The sequence below is a fragment of the Zosterops lateralis genome (genome assembly GCF_965231275.1).
Source record: "Zosterops lateralis genome assembly, chromosome: 26".
NCBI classification, from domain to species: domain Eukaryota; kingdom Metazoa; phylum Chordata; class Aves; order Passeriformes; family Zosteropidae; genus Zosterops; species Zosterops lateralis.
This window is the reverse complement of record NC_139786.1, coordinates 6529598-6548581: the sequence shown is the minus strand read 5'-3', so window position 1 is coordinate 6548581 and position 18984 is coordinate 6529598. Positions and strand designations below refer to the sequence as shown.

Below are 18984 nucleotides of genomic sequence, written 5' to 3'. Positions count from 1 at the left end.
TGCAGGAAGCAAACTGGGATTTCCAGGAATTTGGGAAAGACAATCTTGCCCAGGATTCCCCCTCTTCCCCTATCCCCATTTTATTTTTATTTTTATTATTACTAATATTATTATTATTATTATCCTTTCCAACCAAATTCCAGCCTTGGAGTGAAAGTGAGGAGAAAGAGGAAGGATTTTTCTTCCCTCCAACTTGAAAAAAAAAGAAAAAGAAAAGCTGGGAAAATCTCATCTTTTTAAAAAATATTCCTGTGCAGACTCAGCCGACTTTAAAACTGCCACGACATTCCCGTGAATTCCAAGCCCCAAATCCTGATTTAAAAGGAATTTTTTGGCACTTTCCCTATGAGAAAAAAAAAAAAAAACCAACAAGATAATTTTAAGGACTTTTTGTGCTGTTGCAAAGCTGAACCTATGAGGAGCATTGGAAGCAAGGGAAGGTTTCTCCAGCCATTCCAAGAAATTTAAGAAAGCAAAGGAGAGAGGGGAAAAACAAAAAAAAAGAGGAGGAAAAGCTGGGATTAGGGATCAATAATAGCTTATCCAGGTGGGGGTTTTTTAAGTCCCCGTAGAAAAACACGGAAGCTTTGCTCCTGTCCATGTAAACATTTCCAGCTCCTTGGAGCTTCCCAACACTTCCTCATCCTAAAGTTTTTTGTGCCTTTTTTTTCCTTCCTCTCCGAGCGCTCTGGAATTGCTGCTGAGGGCTGAGGGAGGAGTTTTTGGGAAGGGATTTTTCCCCCCAATCCCACACAGATCGCTCGTGAGGCTCGGGGTGGGAATTGGGACTGGAAAACCCCCCCCATGAGTCCCTAAAGGGTTTGGATTTTCCATCCCTCAGCCACACAATTCCATAGGAACCTCGGGGTGGGATTGGGACAGAGCTGTCACCCCTCAATGAGCCCTCTCTGAGCTCCTTCCTGTCCCCCCCTCGGAGCTGGCTCAGAGCTCCATGGCCCAAGGCGGGAATTCCCAAATCCCGCCGCAAATTCCCCAATCCTCTTTTGCTCTTGCCCCATCTCAGGTGGAGTCATCCAGGCCTTTGTGGGGCTGCTCGGAGGCGGCCCTGCAGAGCCTGTCCATGATGCCCTGGAGCATGGGCTGCACGATGCCCAGGAGGGGCCGCTGAGAGGGGTCCCCAGCCCAGCACGCCTCCATCAGCTGCCAGCACTCCTCGTCAAACACCGCCAGCCGCTCCGGACGGACCCCTGTGGAAACACACAGGGATCAGCAGCTGTTAGATATGTGAGTTGTTAAAAATATATGGATGTTGGTCTAATGTTGGAGTCCAGGACATCCCCTTGTATTGCCATAATCACGGAATCACAGAATGTGTAGGTTGGAAGAGACCTTCAAGAACATTGAGTCCAACCCAGCCCTGACACCTCAACTAGGTCATGGTATCAAGTGCCACATCCAGTTTCCTTTTAAACACATCCAGGGATGGTGACTCCACCACCTCCCCAGGCAGACTATTCCAATATTTAATCACTCTGTGAAAAACTTCTTCCTAATATCCAACCTGTATTTCCCTTGGCTCAGCCTGAGGCTGTGTCCTCTGGTTCTGTCAGTGCTGCGTGGAAAAAGAGACCAATCCCAGCTGAGCACAGCCACCCTTTCAGGAAGTTGTAGAGAGTGATCAGGTCACCTCTGAGTCTCCTTTTCTCCAGGATAAACAACCCCAGTTCCCTCAGCCGTTCTTCTTATGGCTTGTTTTCCGATCCCTTCACCAGCTTTGTTGCCCTTCTCTGGACACGTTCAAGCATTTCAAAGTCCTTCCTAAACTGAGGGGCCAGAGCTGGACACAGCACTCAATGTCCATCCTAAACTGAGACACCCAGAACTGGACACAGCACTCAATGTCCATCCTAAACTGAGGGCCCAAAACTGGACACAATACTCAAGGTGTGGCCTCACCAGTGTCAAGTACATGGGAAGAATGACCTCCCTGCTCCTGCTGGCCAATACTAATACTAAGCCTTCTGATGATAGTTTACATACTTTCCTTCAAAGTCTCTCAAAACAATGTATGTTGTTTTCACTCCTCTTGGTGATAGACTTCAGGATTGACCACTAGGGTCAGAGAGGTGTTCCTCTCATTGACCAATCCTTGACCAAATCCCAAATACTATATAAACCCTAAATCATAATAAACTGCCCTCTTTTCCCTGCTTCTACCTGACAGGTGAGTGTGGCTCTTTTCGTGTCCCTGACTGTAACACCCTTGGATGAGCTGGGACTCAAGGAAGGGAGTTTGAACCCTGGACAGGGAGTGTGGAGCTGGTCCAGGGGGGATGGAGACCCTGGCACAGAGCCCAGGAAAACACTGGGTTTGATTTTAGTCCATGGGAGAGGCTTCTGACACTGAGAGAGGAATTGCAAACCACCAGGATGTGAAAACAGTAGTTTAGCACAGTAGGAGATGCAAAATTCAGTAGTTTTAGGGTTCTTAGAATAGAAGTAAATGGGGGACAAAATGGTGGAATTTGGGTGGTACCTTGTGTCCCTCTCCTTCTTCCTCATCCTCCATCCCCTGAGGTGGTGATGACACAAGGGAGTGAGAGTGGACTGGGTCAGAGCAGAAATGACCCTTTTAGTGTAAGCCCTGGGCATTGGTATGAAATTGTAAATAACCCACACAGAGTTATCTGTATAAATGTGAGGTGATACCCCATTTGGGCAGTCCCTTCATGTCCCAGCCCCTGTCCAGACCTCGGCTGGGAGCAGAGAAAATTCTGAGATATCAAATAATAAACAACACGAGAAACCTGAAAATAGAACCTTGAGGACTCCACTTTTTTATACCAACACGACTCGGGGCTTTTAGAGGGCCAAGGACTTTAAACAACCTGAATCTGGGGTGAGGAAACCCACCCCGAGAGTCCAATACTGATGTCCAGCTATGACGGACAAAGACTCTCTGTCCTGGGTTGTAGTGTAGGATGTACACAAAGTATTTATTCTATCACCATCTCCATGAGCTGTTGGAACCAGGTGGGGCAGTGTTTTCCCAGGCCCCTCCTTTGGGCTCTTCTGCTCATGGCCCATCAATGCCTTGCCCAGGACTCACAGGGAACTCCCTCCAGGAGCTCTCTCTGTTTAATGGGCCATCAAGGACCCACCTCACAACTCCTCATCCCATTGGGAGATGCTCCGCCCAGGGGGAGGAGCCAAGCATTCTCACCTGGATATAAGCTGGTATGTGAGACAGTGCAAGCAGCCCTTACCTACTGGATCCCCAGAGGACCAGAGCTACCAGACCTTTTTCTAGGATCACTGCTTCAGGAAGACCATCTCACCTGGACTGCTTCCACCATCCTGCTCAGGTTGTATTTTGACTCTGTCAGTGGTCCTTTGTGTTATTGCATTTATTTTATTTTATTTTTACCTTTTTACCTTTCTTCTTATTAAATTATATTTCTGACTTGGAGCCTCTCACTCGTTTTGCTTTCCAAACCACAACATTTTTTGGTGCCCAACGTGGGGCAGAGGCACTGAGAAAAGTCAGAACTACAGTTTTGTATTGAAGAAGATGCCTGTTTGCTATGATGTTCAACATGCTTACATGTGTCTTATACCTATCTCTCTATATTTTTCCACACACGAGGCACTATCTGCCGGTCTTAATGCTCCTGCGTAGACATTTCCAAACCACAACACTCTCTAATAGTTTAAAGTTAGAAAGTGTCTCAGCCACCTCCAGGGGCTTTAGCTAACTCGGTTATTAGGAGGATTTGGAGAGAATTACACCAAGGATGAGATAAGGATATCAGGAGAGGCCCTTTTCCCCACGATCTTTGTCCCAGGCATTTATTCTTCGAAATTCCAGGGGGGAAAGAGAGAGAACAAGGAAGGGTGAGGCATTATATAGCCCCCTGCTCAGGGAAGAGATAGCTGGACTATAACCAGTGGGGTCAGAGAAGGAAGGAAGGGTCACTCTGTGTAATAAGGAATTCCAGGGGGTCAGAGGGGAGAAACCATTCCTCTAAAGAATTACAACAAAAGTGTGTGTGTTTATTACAATGCTGGGCAGCGTGTGGGGATTGCTCCCAAATACACACCACCATCCACAGATGGTGACAGGGGCTTTTTATGTACAGGAGTGTTGAGTACCCAAAACACAAAAGCATATTCATGACTCTGGTACATCCCATTCCTTGCTTTGTGTGGTTATTAACCAAAAAAAGCCATTAAGGATGAGTAGTGTGTTCTTTGAAATGGGTAGGTGGTGCTTTTATGGGGCAGGGTCCCAAAAATTATGAAGATGGGTCTTCCTCACCTTCACTTTTTAACCTTTTAGTGTTGTGTGACCACTGAATCCTGTTTTTTCCAGGACTGCTTATGATTGTATTGTATTCTTGGGGTCTATTGATTAGTCAGAATATACAAACAGGCCTCATGATTTATCAGTTCCTTAAATCCAGTTAACAAAGGGAAGTTTATCTATCTCACCTCAGCAATATCTTTGTTTAACTAAAGTCCTTAATTCTTCAAAATTAATGCTTCATATGCACATTATAAAGTTGGCTTTTCTAATGTTGAGACATTAATTCTGTCTCTCAATTGTCTATTTTAATTTTTTTATTAAACTTATAAATTTCTCTAAAAGAGTAGAACTCATTTTCCAGGGAAAGCTCCTGCCTGGTGTTCAAGGAGGGAAGGGAAGCAGGCAGGGGGGTCTGGAACTCCTGGGAAAGGGAATTATTCCAGCAAGGAATTGCTGAGGGCACTTCCAGAGGGTGGCCAAATCCATGGAATTCATGGATGGGCTGGGAGGGACCTTAAGCTCATCCCATTCCATGGGCAGGGACACCTTCCACTATCCCAGGGTGCTCCAGTCTGGTCTTGGGCACTTCCAGGAATGGGGTAGTCATGGATTCTCTGAGAATTCCATCCCAGCTCCTCTCCACCCTCCCAGAGAAGGATTTATTTCCAATATCCCATCTAAACCAGCCCATGGAATCCTGGAATGGTTTGGGTTGGAAGGGATTGTCCAATCCCATGGGCAGGGACACCTCTCACTATCCCAGGGTGCTCCAAGCTGGCTTTGGACACTCCCAGGGATGGGGGAAACCAGGGATTCTCTGGGAATTCCATTCCAGCCCCTCCCCACCCTCACAGTCAGGAATTCCTTCCCAAAATCCCATCTAAATCTTCCCTCTTTTACTTGATCAGCTCTTGTCCTGTCACTGCATTCCATACAAAAATCCCTCTCCCTCCTTTTCCAGCCCCTTAAGGCCCTAGGAGGAGCCCTGAGGTTTCCCTGGAATCCTCTCTTTCCCCAACACTCCCAGTTCATTCCACTGAAATCTCCTTTTTGCAATTCTTTGGGATCAAAACCCACCCTTTTCCTGCGGGGATCCCAATCCCCCCCACCCAGCTGCACATTCCAGAGCCTTCTCAGAGGCAGCTCCACCTGAGAACACCCTGGGGGTGTGGGACACAGCCCGGCCCAGCCTAGATAATCCTTCCCGTGTGACCAGGGGGAATTTCCACATACAGGAACTCCAGGCACAGAGGATCAAACCTCCTGACAAAGCTGGGCCAAACCCCAGCACTCCTCAAATCCAGGGATTCAGCAGGAGGTGAGATTTTTAGGGACAAACCCCAGCTCTCCCCAAACCCAGGGAATCAGCAGGAGTTGAGATTTTTAGGGACAAATCCCAGCCCTCCCCGAACCCAGGGAATCAGGAGTTGGTATTTTGAGGGAACAGCTGGAGCAGTTTTTTCCCTCCACATCCAGCTCAGTCCCATCCCTGAGGATTTGGATGTGCAGATTCCACAGTGCAAGTGCCAGGGATTAAACATTCCTCAGGGGATCACTCCTGCCTGCTCTGGGGGCTGATTTTCATCCCAGGGTTTTGCAGCTTCCTGGTTTGAGCCCAATGCTCAGCATTCCCTGCGCTGCTGGGAAGGAACTGATCCCAAAAACCTCTTTTATCCTGGGAATTTTAGTTCAACTTCCAGCAGAACCTGGCCAGGTTGGAGCAGTGAATATCCCTCTAAAGACTGGATCAAAAAACTCCTGGAGCAGCAGGAGCAGGGCAGGGATTGTCCACTCAGACTGGGAAGGAGCCTCAATCCCTGTGCCCAGTTCAGGGAGGACATTTTGGGGCTGGAGTGTGTCCAGGGCAGGAAATGGAGATGAGGAAGAGTTTGGAGAACCCTGAGGGAGCTGGGGAAGGGTCTGGAGACTCCTGAGGGAGCTGGGAAGGGGCTCAGCCTGGAGAAAAGGAGGCTCAGGGGGAATTTCTGCCTCTGCAAAACTCCCTGACAGGAGGGGACAGCCGGGGGGGATTTGGGATCTTATCCCAGGGAACAGGGACAGGAGGAGAGGGAACGGCCTCAGGCTGGGCCAGGGGAGGCTCAGGGTGGACAGCAGCAGGAATTTCCTCATGGAAAGGGCGCTCAGGCCTTGGAAGTGCCCAGGGAGGTTTGGAGTGCCCATCCCTGGGGGTGTCACCTGGGGGTGGCACTGAGTACTCGGGGTGGGGATCAGGCACAGCCCGGACTTAATCCTGGAAATCTTTTCCAGCTTCAGAGATTCTGGAATTTTTTACCTTCCACTCTCCACCACCAGAATAAAACTGGATTTTCCCAGCCCCTCAGGTTTTTCAGAGTTGAGGAAGCCCAGGTACCTCTCCTGACGTTGTTCCACAGGTGATCTTTGCTTGCACACTTCTCAAAGGCCTCGGGTAACTTCACGTGCCCCGAGCACAGGTACCAGAACAGGATCCCAAAGGCATAAACATCCACGGAATTGTCGTATTTCCCTGGGGAAAAACCCACGTGGGATCAGCAGGGAAAAATCACTGGGAGCTGGGCAGGCTGAGAGGTGATCCCAAGGTCCCATCTCCCCAAATTTAAACCTCGATTTCATAGCAGGAAGGCAAAACTTGAACAGAGCAGGAGCTGGGAACAAGGTTAAGCTTTTCCAGTTCCCAGGATTTATAAATTTAAGCTGTACCAGGAGCTTCCAAACTGAGCTCAGGTGTATTTTAAACAACCTGTAAGGCTCAGCTCTGTCAGAGGCAAACATCTGCCTCTCATCCCAGAAATATCCCAAATATCCCCTAAATTCACACAAATGGAGATGCTTCCATTGGATCCCAACCCTTTCCAAGCAGGAGCAGCTCTGCCAGACCAAAAGGATTTGGATTAGTGGGATTTGAACTTCCAAGTGGTTCCAAAACTCAGGAAAAACTCTCAGAGCAGCTGCCAGAATTCCCAGAAAATCCCAACTCACTCCAAGGTAATAACAGCTTGGAAATTCCTTGCAGGGAATCCTTCCTGGAGTATTTCCCTATGAAAGCCAAGGATTTCCAGCTTCCTACTAATGACAATTTACCTTTCTAATTGCAAGGGTGTTAATTCCTTCGGCAGAGCTGATCAATCCCATTTTATCTGCCAGAAGCAGCAATTAAAACACAGGAGAAATCCACAGCATGCAGGGAATTTAATGGGGTTGGAAACGGTCTCAGGAGTAACTGAGAGGTGAATTCCAAGGAATTGCCTTCAGAATTTGTCCTGGGTTGTAGTGTAGGATGTACACAAAGTATTTATTCCATCCCCATCCCCATGAGCTGTTGGAACCAGGTGGGGCAGTGTTTTCCCAGGCCCCTCCTTTGGGCTCTTCTGCTCATGGCCCATCAATGCCTTGCCCAGGACTCACAGGGAACTCCCTCCAGGAGCTCTCTCTGTTTAATGGGCCATCAAGGAGCCACTGCACAACTCCTCGTCCCATTGGGAGATGCTCCGCCCAGGGGGAGGAGCCAAGCATTCCCACCTGGAGAGAATCTGGGATTTGGGACAGGACAAGGAGCCCTGAGCCACTGGATTCCCAGAGGACCAGAGCTACCAGACCATTCTACAGGATCACTGCTTCAGGAAGAGCACCTCACCTGGACTGCTCCCACCACCCTGCTCAGGGTGTGTTCTGACTCTGTCAGTGGTCTTTTGTGCTATTGCATTTATTTTATTTTATTTTATTTTACCTTTTTACCTTTCTTCTTATTGAATTGTATTTCTGACTTGGAGCCTCTCACTCATTTTGCTTTCAAGCCATGACAGAATTCCAGTTGATTCAGGGGGATCTACCTGTGAAGAGCTCGGGAGCCATGTGGATGGGGGTGCCCACGATGCTGCCCGACATCATCGCCTCGGGTTTGCAGAAGCCCAAATCCGTGATCTTGGCCCGATTCTTTTTGTCCAGCTGGGGAAAGAGCCACACCCAAGGCAGGTGAGAAGCCCATTTGGCCCTGTCTTCCAGCCCAGGCCAAGGGAAAAAGCCACAGTGTCTTTGCAGAAGGGTCAGCACAAAAAACTGGGGCCATTTCTGGCCCCAGAGTCCCTGCAAGGACCTGGAGTAGGTTCAGCCTTAAAATATAGATTTTTTTTTTTTTTTTTTTTTTTTGGTTTTGATTTGCACTGGGAGGGCTGAGCAGCTGTTTTTAACTCAGTTTCTCTGATTTCCTGGCTGCTCTTGGGCCTTTCCCTGGAGGCATTGCTGGTCTCCCACACCAGGGGTGTGGCTGGGATTTCAGGGAAGCAGGAACTGGAAATCCTACTCCTGGATTAAGTTGTCTGCACTCCAAAGGAATCATTCCCTGCTCCCTTTGCCCCAGGAAAGGAGGCAGAGAAATCTCCCTGTGGCTGCCACCAGCACAGCTTCAAATATCCCATGAGGAAAAAGTTATTCCGTCACTTAAAACTTTTTTCCCCACTAAAAAGGCTCTGGGATGAGGCAGAGGCAGGGATTTTTCCTTACCAGGACGTTTTTGAGTTTGATATCCCTGTGCACCAAGCCCTGGCTGTGCAGGTACCGGATCCCCTCCACCACATCCAAGGCAATCTGCAACCGTGGCTCCAAGTCCAGCCCAGCCTGGGGGGAAAAATGTGGATTTTAGCCCTAAAAGTTGCTTTGGCCTGCTCTTCTTTACCAAAACTTAAGTAAATCCAGCTTTGTTTTAGGGATTAATGGGGATTTTTTAATTAGAGAATCAGTTTTGGGTTGGAAGGGAGATTAAAACTCATGCCATGGGCTGGGACACTTTCCCCTAAACCAGGTTTAGTGTGAGGGGAACACCACAGATTTTTGCCTAAAAGTTACTTTGGCCTGCTCTTCTTTACCAAAACACTGAAAATGGAGCAATTCCAGCTTTGTTTTAGGGATTAATGGGGATTTTTAAAATTAGAGAATCAGTTTTGGGTTGGAGGAGAGATTAAAGCTAATCCCATGGGCAGGGACACTTCCCACCAAACCAGGTTGCTCCAAGCTCTGCCCCAGCAATTCCAGGGATAAAATAAAAGATAAAATAAGAGATTTTGTACCTTCAGCCCCGTGTAGAGGTCCCTGTGCAGCCTCTCCATGATGAGCAGCACAGCAATGCTGGAGCCTCCCCCGTAGCCATAATCGATCACGGAGCCATGCAGGTGCACCAGCCTCTCGTGGGACTGCAGGGACCTGCACAGGGGTCAGGACAGATAATTTGGGTCATTTTTGGCCCCTGAGTCCCTGCAGGGACCTGCAGAAGGTTCAGCACAAAAAACTGGGGTCATTTTTGGCCCTAGAGTACCTGCAGGGACCTGCAGAATATTCAGCACAAAAAACTGGGGTCATTTTTGGCCCTAGAGTCCCTGCAGAGACCTGTAGAAGGTTCAGTAAAAAAAACCCTGGGGTCATTTTTGGCCCTGTCCTCCAGCCCAGGCCCAAGGGAAGAAGGCCCAGAGTCTCTGCAAAAGGTTCAGCACAAAAAATTTGTGTCATTTTCATCCCCTATTCTCCAGCCCAGGCCAAGGGAAGAAGCCCCGGTGTTCCTGCAGGGACCGGGAGCAGGTTCAGCACAAAAAACTTAGGTAATTTTTGGTCCTGTCCTCCAGCCCAGGCCAAGGAAAGAAGCTCCAGTGTCCCTGCAGAAGGTTCACCACTAAAATCTGGGGTAATTTTTGGCCCCTGAGTCCATGCAAGGACCTGGAGCAGAAAATTTGGGTCATTTTTATCCCTTGTTCTCCAGCCCAGGCCCAAGGGAAGAAGCCTCAGAGTCTCTCCAAAAGGTTCAGCACAGAAAATTTGGGTCATTTTTAGCCCCTGTCCTCCAGCCCAGGACAAGGGAAGAAGCCCCAGTGCTCCTGCAGGAATGTGGAGCAGGTTCAGCACAAAAAATTGGGGGTATTTTTGGCCCCCAAGTCCCTGCAAGGACCTGCAGAGAGTTCAGCACAAAAAAATTGGGTCATTTTTAGCCCCTGTCCTCCAGCCCAGACCAAGGGAAGAAGCCCCATTGTCCCTGCAGAGGGTTCAGCACAAAAATTGGAGTAATTTTTGGCTCCAGAATCACTGTAGGGACCAGGACCAGGTTAATTTCTTTTTGGGTCATTTTTGGCCCTGTCCTCCAGCCCAGGCCAAGGGAAGAAGCCTCAGAGCTGCAGATTTAGCAAAAATTCCCAGCACAGCTCAGACTAGCACAATCCTCAGCTGTCTGAGCCAATTAAACTCAAAGAAAAAAAGCCTTTTTAAAGGTTAGAGTCACAAAAAAACCCCCATTCTTCTCTCAGCTGGCTGCGCCTGCAGCTGTTTACTGCAAACCAGCTGCTCTCTGCACTGCAGAACCATCCTTGGGGTGTTCTTGGGGATTCAGGCAGGAGAAGGAGTGGGAAAAGAGGGAGAATTCACCACCAGGAATCATGGGAGGAGAATTGCTGGTTATTATGGCCTGTAAATTCGAATTTACTCTGAATTTGGACAGCACAGGCAGCAGAGAATCTGATTAAACAAAGCAGGAAGGAGCATCCCTGCCCGGGTTGGGAATGGCTGAGCATTCCAGGAGCTCCAATCTCAAATTCCTGCAGCAAACCTGGATTGTGGCACTCAGAGCTCTGAGCTGGGTGACAAAGGGGACATCAACCACAGGCTGGGGGGGCTTTTCCAGCCTGAACAATGCAATGAAACGGGGCCAGCCCTCAGGATACAGACCTCATGTAGTGAAATTCCAGTGCCAGGTCGTTCCAGTGCTTCTCATCCGGAGGGACAACGGATTTGAGGGCGCAGGGGAAGTGTCCCCCCCAGGTGTCACACAGGTACACCACCCCGTACTGGCCTCGGCCCAGCTCCCGGCCCAGCTTGGGCTTCCCTGCAAGGAAAAATTCCCAAAATCAGCCCCCAATCCACGCTTTTCCCTCCTGCCCAGCTTGGGCTTCCCTGTAATGTCATCCTGATTTTTCAGCCTTCTGATTGTTTCATATTTCTACTGGAGTTCCTCACGCTTGTGACAAAAACAAATTCTGATATTTTGTAAATATGCATTTATTTCCAGAGGGAAAGACAAATTGATGGACTTCCAAGTTGACCACTGGGGTCAGAGAGGTGTTACTCTCATCCCTCAATCCCTGAACAAATTCCAAACCCTATTATTTAAACACCAAATCATAACAAACTTTCTCTTTCTCTTCTCACTTCTCAACCTGACAGGTGAGTGTGGTTCTTTCGTGTCTGTCTAACAACAATCAGCCCCCAACCCACACTTTTCCCTCCTGCCCAGCCTGGGCTTCCCTGCAAGGCACAAATCCCTAAAATCAGCCCCAATCCACGTCCTTCCCTGTCATCCTGACTTTTCAGCCTTCTGATGTTTTCATTCTTGGACTGGAGTTTTCTCAGGAATTGTAACAAAAACAAAGAGCGATGTTTGGTAAATAATACATTCCTTTCCAGGGGGAAGGACAAACTGATGAACTTGTGAGCTGACCACTGGGGTCAGAGAGGTGTTGCTCTCATCCCCCAATCCCTGATCAAATTCCAAACCCTATCTAAACCCCAAATCATAATAAACTTTCTCTTTTTTCTCTCATCTCACAATCTGACAAGTGAGTGTGGTTCTTTCTTTGTCCTCTTGTGACACTTCAAGGCACAAATCCCTGCCATCAGCCCCCAGTCCACACTTTTCCCTCCTGCACATTCCCAGCTGGGAGGTGCCAGTTGAAAGCTGCCTGGGAAACGGAGTGAAAATCCAAACTCCTCCTGCCCTGGGGTGACTTTGTGATGTTTGTATCCCCAATTTTCTGTTCTGGTTGTGCTGGATGTTGAGTTTTGTATCTTTCAAGCTGGTTCTGAGAGCAAAGTGGAGGAAAGAAGCATTGAGTTTGTTTGCAGAGACTGTACTCACTCCTCTACATTCTGCTCCTGGACTGTGTTGTCTATGGATGGACAGTGAGAGTGAGCTCTCCTTTGCTTTTTGGTTAGTTTTTAGCTAGCTGAGGGAGAGAAGTTCCCTGGACTATTTTTTCTTTTTCTTAGAACTGTTTAAACCTGTCCTGAACTGAAAAACCCAGAGAACACCTGGAGCTCATGCCTGCAACCCACTGGGGCTCAGGACAGCGTTTTCCTGATAAGATGCTGGTATTTGTAAACACAGCAGTGCTTTTCGTTGGGGTCACAGAATATTTGAGTATCTTTTCTATTTTTTCTATCTTTTCTATTTCTCTATCTTTATGAAAACAATGGTGTTATAACTTGGTGTGGTGGATGGTGTACTTGCATTTGGCTCTTATATTCTAGGAGTGCTGGCTGCATTTCTGTAGACTGTTGTAATGCTCAACTTATTTAGTTACTAAAGGTACTACAATATAATCTGGATCACTTCTTTTTATTTCTATAACCCTGCTTCTGCCATTCATAATTGTCTCTAAATGAGTGGTTACAGTTTTTTGTGGAGTGGCTGGTAGAAAAATCTGTTCTAAAATAATTGTGTTGTTTTTTTTCTTTCAGCCTTCTATTGCATCAAAATTGCATAAGGATGTTGAAATTGGTTAACCACCATTAGACTTAACTTACGTTCTGGGTTCTGCTGTGATGTGTATCCCTGAACAATTTTCTTAGAAACTCTTTCCAGCACTTTCTGTGCTTCAGGTGTTAATTTAACTACTAATTCATGACCATTTTCCTGTAAATATGACCTTACAATAAGAAACTGGGTGAGCTGAGCTACAACCCACAGCAAGGACTCTCTGAATTTGCCATCTCTTCAAACACCAACAGGTTTCATTGTTTCATATCATTCATTTTTTTTATGCTTGTGGGCACTTTGCTTGTTAAATAAACAGCTTTTTCTGCTTTTCTCCAAGGAAATCTTTTCCTAGACCAGTTGGGGAAGGGGCCACTTGAATTTGCTATTCTGGAGGGAGCCCATTTGGAGGTTTGCTCCCAAATTTGCCCTAAACCAGGACAGGGGGAAAGAAGAGGCACAGGGTTCGTTTGCAGAGACTGCACTCACTCCTCTGCATTCTGCTCTTGGATGTTTTGGAGAAATAGAATTATGAAAGATGTATTGCAGCAAACCCCTTTTCAACAGATGTATTAAATAATATATCTATTAAAAATATAAAAGGGTATTTTAACAGATGGTTGGCTTAGAAGCATGAGCAGCATTGTGGGGCAGAAGCTGTTTTAAGTGAAAAAATCACTTAAAATTAATTGTAATTAGGAAATAGTATTAAAAAACCCCCACTTAATAAATAATATAAACACTTAATAAATAGTATAAAAAACCCACTTAAAATGTAATTAGGAAATAGTATTTAAAAAGCTTCATAAATAATATAAACACTTAATAAATAGTATAAAAAAACACTTGAAATGTATCGTAATTAGGAAATAGTTTGGCTTCTGATTGTGATGGCGTGAATTGTAACATCTCTGTTGTTTCACCCTGCTGAACAAGGTGAGATTATTTCAATTATAAAATTAAAAATTAATCATTGATTTTAACTATAAAATCAAAATTATAAAATGAAATAAGTCTTTAAAACACTCCTCAAGAGCCCCATCTCTAGGCCAGAAAAAGGGATTTTTCCAGCACCCATTCAGAGCTTTCCTCCCAAAATCTGCCCTAAACATCAATTCCACCCCCGCCCCCAGCCTGTGGTGCCTCGGGAGGAGGAGGATGAGCAAGAAGGGACTCTCACCCATTCAGAGCTTTCCTCCCAAAATCTGCCCTAAACACCAATTCCCCTCTCCAGCCTGTGGTGCCTGGGTGGAGGAGGATGAGCAGGAGGAAGAGACTTTCACCCAGTCAGAGCTTTCTTCCCAAAATCTGCCCTAAAACCCAATTCCCCTTCCCAGCCTGTGGTGCCTGGGGAGGAGGAGGAGGATGATGAGCAGGAGGAAGGGGGTCTCACCGTGCAGCAGCATGTCCTGCAGGGACCTGCTCTCCAGGGAGAGGCGGGCCAGGCGTGGAGCATGATCCTTCCTCACCTTCAGCCACAGGTCCTCGGTCCTCTCCAGCCGGCCCGAGTGCCCGTCCTCCAGCTGCAAGGACAGCACACCCAGCACAGCTCAGTGCCCCACAGCTGGGATACACTTCAGGAATGGGTGAATGTGGGTGTTTTAGACATTGAATAAATCGTTTAGGGGTGTTTTAGACATTTAATCAATTATTTACAGATATCCTATACATTTAATCAATTGTTTATGGGTGCTTTAGACATTTCATCAATTGTTTATGGGTTTATTTTACAAATTTCATAAATCGTTTATGTGTGTTTTATACATTTAATTTATTGTTTATGGATGTTCTATACATTTCGTCAATTGTTTACGGGTGTTTTAGACATTTCATCAATTGTTTATGGGTTTATTTTACAAATTTCATAAACCATTTATGTGTGTTTTATACATTTAATTTATTGTTTATGGATGTTCTATACATTTCGTCAATTGTTTACGGGTGTTTTAGACATTTCATCAATTGTTTATGGGTTTATTTTACAAATTTCATAAACCATTTATGGGTGTTTTAGACATTTAATTTATTGTTTACGGATGTTTTATACATTTCTTCAATTGTTTATGGGTGTTTTAGACACTTAATCAATTGTTTATTAATGTTCTATACATTAAAGCAATTGTTTACAGATGTTTCATACATTTCATCAATTGTTTATAGGTGTTTTACACATTTTGTAAATTGTTTATGGATGTTCTATACATTTCATCAATTGTTTACAGATGTTTTATACATTTAATTTATTTTTTATGGATGTTCTATACATTTTATCAATTGTTTATGGGTGGTTTAGATACTTAGTAAATTGTTTAGGGATGTTTTTCACATTTAATAAATTGGTTTTGGGTGTTCTATACATTTAATCAATTGTTTATGGATGTTTCATCAATAGTTCATGGATGTTTTATACATTTAACAAATTGTTTACAGACGTTTTATATATTAATCAATTGTTTATGGACGTTTCATACATTTCATCAATCGTTTATAGGTGTTTTACAAATTTCATAAATCATTTATGGGTGTTTTATACATTTAACCAATTGTTTGAGAAGTTTTTTATACATTTATTAAATTGCTTGTGAGTGTTTTAGACATTTAATCAATTGTTTAGGGATGTTTTATACATGTAGTAAATGGTTTACAGACATTTTATACATTTAATAAATTGCTCATGGATATTTCATATATTTAATTTATTGTTTATGGGTGTCCTATACATTTGATCAATTGTTTGTGGATGTTTTTATACATTTAATAAATTGTTTAGGAAAGTTTTATACATTTATTGAATTGTTTATGAATGTTCTATACATTTAATCAATTGTTTATGGATGTTTTATAGATTTAAATAATTGTTTAGGGACGTTTCATACATTTCATCAATTGTTTATGCATGTTTTGTACACTTAATTTATGGATGTTTTATACATTAAATTGTTTAAAAATGTTCTATACATTTCATCAATTGTTTACAGGTATTCTATACATTTAGTAAATTAGTTTTGGGTGTTCTATACATTTCATCATATTTTTAGGATTTTCTATGCATTTAATCAATTGTTTATGGGTGTTTTAGACATTTAATCAATTATTTACTGATGTTCTGTACATTTAATCAATTGTTTATGGATGTTTTATACATGAAATAAATTGTTTAGGGATGTTCTATACATTAAATAAATTGTTTGTGGATGTTTTATATAATTAGTAAATTGTTTATGGTTGTTCTGTACATTTAATAAACACACAGCTGGAGTTTAGGGAGGTTTTAGCATCTTTACAAGTCTGGTTTAGAAATAAAACCTTGAATGAACGTTCACACCAGCTGTGCCAGCCCTCAGCTGTGCTGAAAGCACAAACTGCTGCTGTTGCAGCTGAAATCCCCCTTTCTCAGCCCCAATCCCAACTTCCTGGGCAGATTTCCCCCTCACAGTTAGAATTCCACTTTCCCAATCCCAATCCCGAGCTCCTAGGCAGTTTTTTGCCGCTTTTGCAGTAAAAATTCCACTTTCCTAACCCAAATCCCAAGCTTCCAGGCAGTTTTCTGCTTTTACAGCTAAAATTCCCCTTTTCTGCCCTCTGCCCAGAGCTCCTGGTCAGTTTATTGCTAGTTTTTCAGCTACAATTCCCCTTTCCCAGTCCTATCCCAAGCTCCTGGTCAGTTTTTTGCTGCTTTTTCAGCTACAGTTCCCCTTTCCCATCCCCACCCTGAGCTCCTGGTCAGTTTTTTTCCTGCTTTTACACCTACAATTCCCCTTTCTCAGCCCCAGTCTTGAGCTCTTGGGCAGATTTTCCCTGAGCAGTTAAAATTCCTCTTCCCCATCCCCACCCCAAGCTCCTGGTCATTTTTTTTGCTGGATTTGCAGTTAAAATTCCTCTTTCCCAACCCAGAGCTCCCACTCAGTTTTTTGCTGCTTTTGCAGTTCAGATTCCACTTTCCGAACCCCAAGCTGCTGGTCAGTTTTTTTCTGCTTTTACAGCTAAAATTCCCCTTTCTCAGCCCCAGTCTCAAGCTCCTGGGCAGATTTTCCCTGCACAGTTGAAATTCCATTTTCCCACCCTCAACCCAGAGCTCCTGCTCAGATTTTTCCTGGATTTCCATCCCCAATCCCCTCCCCATGCCCCCCCGGGCTGACCTGGCGCAGGGAGGCAGCGAAGGCCTCGTGGGAGCTGTTGAGGCGCGTGCGGAACTGGCTGCAGATGCTCTTGGCCAGTTTGGAGGCACTGAGGCTCTCGATGGCGTCCTGGGCCACCTTCCTCTTCCACTCGCCCGTGATGGCTGGGGGACTCACCCAGGTGATCCGCTGGATTATCTGGGAAAAGGGGCCAGGAGAAGTCAGGGATCTGTGGATTTGTTCACATTCCAGACAGAAATCAGCAGATTCCTGCAGCAGATTCTTCATTAGAGGGATCGCCACAAAGTGGGCTAAAGAATCCTCTTAATTCCTTTATTAATCATTTAATTGGTTAATTTTTTACTCCTAAGGTGGGGAAATCCTTGGATTGGAGCAGAGAATCTTTCCTGCAGCAGATCCATCCTGAGAGGAATTGCTGCAAAGTGGGCTAAAGAATCTTCTTAATTCATTTACCAATTGTGAAAAACGAGTTCCACTCTCTTAGAAAAATTTGTAAGTTTAATAAAAATTAAAAATAGACAATTAGGAGACAGAAAGGCAAAAGGGAACTGGGTGCCTCATCAGAAAGCACACACTTCTCTTTCAATTACTGTGTTTTAAGGATTGCTGTTTTTACATATTCAACAGATATTAATGCATTATTTTTGAGTTTTTATCTGTTTCAAGTATTCCCCAATCATCTTATCTGATAGATTTACTTGTGAGTGGCTCCACTCTGGCTAGTAACATGGGTCTCATAAATCTTTCTCTTGAGGTTTTTGGTTGTTTTAATTTTGATAAAAAACCAGAAAATTAGCAGTTTTTATGCAGGGTTACAAGGTGACAACCCTTCCCCCAAACCTTCTGGCCTGGTCAGTTTAGCTGTTACGAAGAAGAAAAAAAACTTATGTCTTCTTACTATTTACACTATGCCACAATCAGAAAATACATTCATCACTTTTCTAAACTCTATTAACAAAACATAATACAGTACAATTATAAATATAATATTCATTCTAATATTCGCAAAAAGCCAACTTTATAACGTGCATTTAGAACATGAGGAATCAGCAGAGATTCCTGCAGCAGATCCATCATGAGAGGAATCGCTGCAAAATGGGCTAAAGAATCTTCTTCCTTAATTTATTACTCATTTAATTTGTTAATTTTTTACTCCCAGGGTGGGGAGGCCCTGAAGCAGAGAATTCACCCCTGGAGGTGTCCAAGGATTGAGGTTGGAGCACCCTGGGATTGTGGAGGTGTCCCATGGGATGGGATGAGCTTCCCAAATCCTTCCCAAATCAAGCCAGCCTGGAATTCTCCAATAGTTATTGTAGTAATCTTTTTAAAATATTTAATTTACTAATATTTACTAAATGTTTTATTATATTCATTGACTATTTAATTATATTAAATATTTAATTTAGTAATACTTATTAAATATTTAATATAATTATGTTTATTGAATATTTAATTTAGTGATATTTATTAACTATTTCATTTATTATGTTTATTAAAAATTTCATATAATTATATTTCTTGAATATTTAATTTAATTATATTCATTAAGTACTTAATTTAGTAATCTTTATTAAATATTTCATTTAACGTTTATTAAATATTTGATTTATTAATGTTTATTGAATATTTAATTTAATGCTATTTATTAAATGTTTCGCTTAATATTTATTAAATATATAATTTAATATTATTAAATATTTGATTTTGTGATATTTATTACATATTTCATTATCTTTGTTGAATATTTAATTTTATGATATTTATTTGAAAGGAAATACCTCTTTAAGGGGTTCTTCGTGCTCTGGAGGAGTAAAGGAATGATTTTGAGCATTTGGAAATCCCTGGGTTTATTTGGTAAATGAGGTTTATTTGGGCTGTGAGATTTTCATTTGGGACAATTCACTCTTCTCCCCTCAGATTTGGTTTGGTTTTAATTTCTAAAGCTTTAATCTCCCTGAAATTCCTGCTCTGAGCTGGAACTCCATTCCCTCCTGGGATGGATGAGCAAGAACACGACTTTTCCTCAAAAACCATCTCACTTGACCCCAGATTCCTCCACCCCAGCACCTGGA

At 44.0% G+C, this 18984-nt stretch overlaps 1 protein-coding gene across 1 annotated transcript in view; it reads right to left on the bottom strand.

Annotated features, from left to right (window-relative positions):
* Nucleotides 1-78: 78 nt before the first annotated feature.
* DSTYK (dual serine/threonine and tyrosine protein kinase) overlaps nucleotides 79-18984 on the bottom strand; it is a 33183-nt gene continuing 14277 nt past the window's right edge. Inside the window, exons 6-13 of the mRNA XM_083878346.1 lie at nucleotides 16913-17089; nucleotides 14167-14296; nucleotides 10970-11126; nucleotides 9331-9463; nucleotides 8768-8881; nucleotides 8098-8212; nucleotides 6639-6773; nucleotides 79-1208 (exon numbers count right to left, since the gene is read on the bottom strand). Of these exons, the coding sequence (XP_083734472.1) occupies nucleotides 1021-1208; nucleotides 6639-6773; nucleotides 8098-8212; nucleotides 8768-8881; nucleotides 9331-9463; nucleotides 10970-11126; nucleotides 14167-14296; nucleotides 16913-17089 (1149 nt within the window). The 3' untranslated portion in view covers nucleotides 79-1020. The remainder of the gene's footprint in view (nucleotides 1209-6638; nucleotides 6774-8097; nucleotides 8213-8767; nucleotides 8882-9330; nucleotides 9464-10969; nucleotides 11127-14166; nucleotides 14297-16912; nucleotides 17090-18984) is intronic.